We start from the raw sequence: 6,000 nt of genomic DNA on the forward strand, positions 1-6,000 counted from the left end.
TTACTGGGCTCCCTCCAGCTGTTATAATGGATAGAGGAATGCTGCTAACTGCTTGGCTTCTCCACTGTTTACTGGGCTCCCTCCAGCTGTTATAATGGATAGAGGACTGCTGCTAACTGCTTGGCTTCTCCACTGTCCCGTTTACTGGGCTCCCTCCAGCTGTTATAATGGATAGAGGAATGCTGCTAACTGCTTGGCTTCTCCACTGTCCCGTTTACTGGGCTCCCTCCGGCTGTTATAATGGATAGAGGACTGCTGCTAACTGCTTGGCTTCTCCACTGTTTACTGGGCTCCCTCCAGCTGTTATAATGGATAGAGGACTACTGCTAACTGCTTGGCTTCTCCACTGTTTACTGGGCTCCCTCCAGCTGTTATAATGGATAGAGGAATGCTGCTAACTGCTTGGCTTCTCCACTGTTTACTGGGCTCCCTCCAGCTGTTATAATGGATAGAGGACTGCTGCTAACTGCTTGGCTTCTCCACTGTTTACTGGGCTCCCTCCAGCTGTTATAATGGATAGAGGAATGCTGCTAACTGCTTGGCTTCTCCACTGTTTACTGGGCTCCCTCCAGCTGTTATAATGGATAGAGGAATGCTGCTAACTGCTTGGCTTCTCCACTGTTTACTGGGCTCCCTCCAGCTGTTATAATGGATAGAGGACTACTGCTAACTGCTTGGCTTCTCCACTGTCCCGTTTACTGGGCTCCCTCCAGCTGTTATAATGGATAGAGGAATGCTGCTAACTGCTTGGCTTCTCCACTGTTTACTGGGCCTCCAGCTGTTATAATGGATAGAGGACTGCTGCTAACTGCTTGGCTTCTCCACTGTTTACTGGGCTCCCTCCAGCTGTTATAATGGATAGAGGAATGCTGCTAACTGCTTGGCTTCTCCACTGTTTACTGGGCTCCCTCCAGCTGTTATAATGGATAGAGGACTGCTGCTAACTGCTTGGCTTCTCCACTGTTTACTGGGCTCCCTCCAGCTGTTATAATGGATAGAGGAATGCTGCTAACTGCTTGGCTTCTCCACTGTTTACTGGGCTCCCTCCAGCTGTTATAATGGATAGAGGACTGCTGCTAACTGCTTGGCTTCTCCACTGTCCCGTTTACTGGGCTCCCTCCAGCTGTTATAATGGATAGAGGAATGCTGCTAACTGCTTGGCTTCTCCACTGTTTACTGGGCTCCCTCCAGCTGTTATAATGGATAGAGGACTGCTGCTAACTGCCTGGCTTCTCCACTGTTTACTGGGCTCCCTCCAGCTGTTATAATGGATAGAGGACTGCTGCTAACTGCCTGGCTTCTCCACTGTCCCGTTTACTGGGCTCCCTCCAGCTGTTATAATGGATAGAGGACTGCTGCTAACTGCTTGGCTTCTCCACTGTCCCGTTTACTGGGCTCCCTCCAGCTGTTATAATGGATAGAGGAATGCTGCTAACTGCTTGGCTTCTCCACTGTTTACTGGGCTCCCTCCAGCTGTTATAATGGATAGAGGACTACTGCTAACTGCTTGGCTTCTCCACTGTCCCGTTTACTGAACTCCCTCCAGCTGTTATAATGGATAGAGGAATGCTGCTAACTGCTTGGCTTCTCCACTGTTTACTGGGCTCCCTCCAGCTGTTATAATGGATAGAGGAATGCTGCTAACTGCTTGGCTTCTCCACTGTTTACTGGGCTCCCTCCAGCTGTTATAATGGATAGAGGAATGCTGCTAACTGCTTGGCTTCTCCACTGTTTACTGGGCTCCCTCCAGCTGTTATAATGGATAGAGGACTGCTGCTAACTGCTTGGCTTCTCCACTGTTTACTGGGCTCCCTCCAGCTGTTATAATGGATAGAGGAATGCTGCTAACTGCTTGGCTTCTCCACTGTTTACTGGGCCTCCAGCTGTTATAATGGATAGAGGAATGCTGCTAACTGCTTGGCTTCTCCACTGTTTACTGGGCCTCCAGCTGTTATAATGGATAGAGGACTGCTGCTAACTGCTTGGCTTCTCCACTGTCCCGTTTACTGGGCTCCCTCCAGCTGTTATAATGGATAGAGGAATGCTGCTAACTGCTTGGCTTCTCCACTGTTTACTGGGCTCCCTCCAGCTGTTATAATGGATAGAGGACTGCTGCTAACTGCCTGGCTTCTCCACTGTTTACTGGGCTCCCTCCAGCTGTTATAATGGATAGAGGACTGCTGCTAACTGCTTGGCTTCTCCACTGTCCCGTTTACTGGGCTCCCTCCAGCTGTTATAATGGATAGAGGACTGCTGCTAACTGCCTGGCTTCTCCACTGTTTACTGGGCTCCCTCCAGCTGTTATAATGGATAGAGGAATGCTGCTAACTGCTTGGCTTCTCCACTGTTTACTGGGCTCCCTCCAGCTGTTATAATGGATAGAGGACTACTGCTAACTGCTTGGCTTCTCCACTGTTTACTGGGCTCCCTCCAGCTGTTATAATGGATAGAGGAATGCTGCTAACTGCTTGGCTTCTCCACTGTCCCGTTTACTGGGCTCCCTCCAGCTGTTATAATGGATAGAGGACTGCTGCTAACTGCTTGGCTTCTCCACTGTTTACTGGGCTCCCTCCAGCTGTTATAATGGATAGAGGACTGCTGCTAACTGCTTGGCTTCTCCACTGTCCCGTTTACTGGGCTCCCTCCAGCTGTTATAATGGATAGAGGAATGCTGCTAACTGCTTGGCTTCTCCACTGTTTACTGGGCTCCCTCCAGCTGTTATAATGGATAGAGGACTACTGCTAACTGCTTGGCTTCTCCACTGTTTACTGGGCTCCCTCCAGCTGTTATAATGGATAGAGGACTGCTGCTAACTGCTTGGCTTCTCCACTGTTTACTGGGCTCCCTCCAGCTGTTATAATGGATAGAGGAATGCTGCTAACTGCTTGGCTTCTCCACTGTTTACTGGGCTCCCTCCAGCTGTTATAATGGATAGAGGAATGCTGCTAACTGCTTGGCTTCTCCACTGTTTACTGGGCTCCCTCCAGCTGTTATAATGGATAGAGGACTGCTGCTAACTGCTTGGCTTCTCCACTGTTTACTGGGCTCCCTCCAGCTGTTATAATGGATAGAGGAATGCTGCTAACTGCTTGGCTTCTCCACTGTCCCGTTTACTGGGCTCCCTCCAGCTGTTATAATGGATAGAGGACTGCTGCTAACTGCTTGGCTTCTCCACTGTTTACTGGGCTCCCTCCAGCTGTTATAATGGATAGAGGAATGCTGCTAACTGCCTGGCTTCTCCACTGTTTACTGGGCCTCCAGCTGTTATAATGGATAGAGGACTGCTGCTAACTGCTTGGCTTCTCCACTGTCCCGTTTACTGGGCTCCCTCCAGCTGTTATAATGGATAGAGGAATGCTGCTAACTGCTTGGCTTCTCCACTGTTTACTGGGCTCCCTCCAGCTGTTATAATGGATAGAGGAATGCTGCTAACTGCTTGGCTTCTCCACTGTTTACTGGGCTCCCTCCAGCTGTTATAATGGATAGAGGACTGCTGCTAACTGCTTGGCTTCTCCACTGTTTACTGGGCTCCCTCCAGCTGTTATAATGGATAGAGGACTGCTGCTAACTGCTTGGCTTCTCCACTGTTTACTGGGCTCCCTCCAGCTGTTATAATGGATAGAGGACTGCTGCTAACTGCCTGGCTTCTCCACTGTCCCGTTTACTGGGCTCCCTCCAGCTGTTATAATGGATAGAGGAATGCTGCTAACTGCCTGGCTTCTCCACTGTCCCCACCCTGTGGGTGTTCCCAGGTTGGCATTGAATCTGGCCTTTGGCCGTCACGTCATCGGGCGAAAGCGGGAAGGGAAGAGCGCCTTTGTCAAATCCAACAGTAATCTGGTGTAAAAACATGCCATCACGGAGCCCGGGCGAGATTAATCGAACCCCCTGATTGGTAAAACATTGGAATGTAAGTAATCCAGGCCCAACCCTTCCTGACCCAATTCCAAATATCATTTTGGACAACACTGATTTTATGACCGAAATTATCCAATTAACGCATCGTAGTCAATTTTGCCACTAGAATGAATGACTCACATCGATGCCACATAGACCGTTTATACTGAGAAGTAGATTCTAGGAGGCAGTATATCCGGTTAGTCAGATCTATTGGCAATTCAGTTTGACTCTATTTAGCAACATCGAACCTTGAGAACATCACCACACTGTCACACTAACATCAGCTAATTAACCCCCCCCCCCCCCCCCCACAGAGAGAGAGAGAGAGAGAGAGAGACACAACCAGTGAAGAACAAACACTATTGTAAATACAACCTATGTGTATTTATTTTCCCTTTTGTATTTGAAATACTTGTACATTGTTACAAGACTGTATATAGACATAATATTACATTTGAAATGTCTTTATTCTTTTTGGAACATTTGGAAGTGTAATATTTACTGTTCATTTTTTTTGTTCATTTCACGTTTTGTTTTATCTATTTCACTTGCTTTGGCAATGTCAACATATGTTTCCTATGCCAGTAAAGCCCCTTAAATTGAAATTGACTCACCTAGCGCTACACACAGAGAGAGAGAGAGAGAGACTCACCTAGCGCCAGGAAAGAGAAGACCCACTGCATTACCGCGGCTGTCTGGAGTCTCCTCCGCAGCGGGATGTTCATCGGAGCGAACTGGATCTTCATCTCCGGGAAACACACCACCTTTCCGGCTACAGGGTTAATCCGCCCGGTCCCGTTCTATCGGTCTGGCTCCGGGTGTGTGAGAGAGAGAACACGTCGTTGCCGCTGATTTTCTGCAACTCAAAGTTCTGAAACGCACGGGTCAGGCTCGTGCAGCACCGTGGAAGTTCCGTTATCAACGTTACCCGGTTGTTGCTGGTTTTTAGTTAACCTTTCTCGTTACAGTAACGGAGTTTATATGTGCAAACGAACTTTAGAATTTAACTAATAGAACAGCTCGACTGCAGGAGGACACTCCCCCTCCACGTCACGACCTTCTTCCCGGAATGGAACCGCGTCAACCAATCAAAGGAGAGGAGTGGTCGGGAGGTCAGATTTAAACCAGAATAATAATATTAATATTAATAATAATAGGCCTGATTTATAATGGGCAATCATGCGTCCGTATGCCGTGTGCAGAATCAACTACTTCAAGGTCTCAGAGCGAGTGATGTCACCGATTGAAACGCTATTAGCGCGCACCCCGCTAACCAGCTAGCCATTTCACACCGGTTACACTTAGCCTTTTCAGATATTTAGTGTAACATTTATGTAACGGTTCTACACTGAGTGGACAAAACATTAAGAACACCTTCCTAATAACCCTAAAAATCATTATTTACCCTGTTTCCTCCCCTCCATCCACACTGATTGAAGTGGATTTAACAGGTGACATCAATAAGGGATCATATCTTTCACCTGGATTCACCTGGTCAGTCTGTGTCATGGAAAGAGCAGGTGTTCTTAATGTTTTGTAAACTCAGTGAAAATGAGGCCCCTGGTATCTGTGGTGGTGCTGCAGTAGTATTAGTAGTGTTACCATCTATCTAGTCTGTGGTGCTGCAGTAGTATTAGTAGTGGTGTCATCTATCTAGTCTGTGGTGCTGCAGTAGTATTAGTAGTGGTGTCATCTATCTAGTCTGTGGTGCTGCAGTAGTATTAGTAGTGGTGTCATCTATCTAGTCTGTGGTGCTGCAGTAGTATTAGTAGTGGTGTCATCTATCTAGTCTGTGGTGCTGCAGTAGTATTAGTAGTGGTGTCATCTATCTAGTCTGTGGTGCTGCAGTAGTATTAGTAGTGGTGTCATCTATCTAGTCTGTGGTGCTGCAGTAGTATTAGTAGTGGTGTCATCTATCTAGTCTGTGGTGCTGCAGTAGTATTAGTAGTGGTGTCATCTATCTAGTCTGTGGTGCTGCAGTAGTATTAGTAGTGGTGTCATCTATCTAGTCTGTGGTGCTGCAGTAGTATTAGTAGTGGTGTCATCTATCTAGTCTGTGGTGCTGCAGTAGTATTAGTAGTGGTGTCATCTAGTCTGTG

General features: G+C 47.6%; 1 protein-coding gene across 4 annotated transcripts in view; it reads right to left on the reverse strand.

Annotated features, from left to right (window-relative positions):
* Positions 1 to 5,251, reverse strand: part of LOC129842575 (2-acylglycerol O-acyltransferase 1-like) — a 53,974-nt gene extending 48,723 nt beyond the window's left edge. For 2 of the 4 annotated variants that reach the window (XM_055911183.1, XM_055911186.1), the window contains exon 1: positions 4,554 to 5,249. In XM_055911183.1, coding sequence (XP_055767158.1) covers positions 4,554 to 4,647 — 94 coding nt within the window. In that variant the 5' untranslated portion in view covers positions 4,648 to 5,249. Of the gene's footprint in view, positions 1 to 4,553 lie in introns of all 4 variants that reach the window. The other 2 variants (XM_055911184.1, XM_055911185.1) reach the window with 2 other exon arrangements.
* Between the last annotated feature and the right edge of the window lie 749 nt (positions 5,252 to 6,000).

Source organism: Salvelinus fontinalis, unplaced genomic scaffold (assembly GCF_029448725.1).
Source record: "Salvelinus fontinalis isolate EN_2023a unplaced genomic scaffold, ASM2944872v1 scaffold_0054, whole genome shotgun sequence".
Lineage (NCBI taxonomy): Eukaryota > Metazoa > Chordata > Actinopteri > Salmoniformes > Salmonidae > Salvelinus > Salvelinus fontinalis.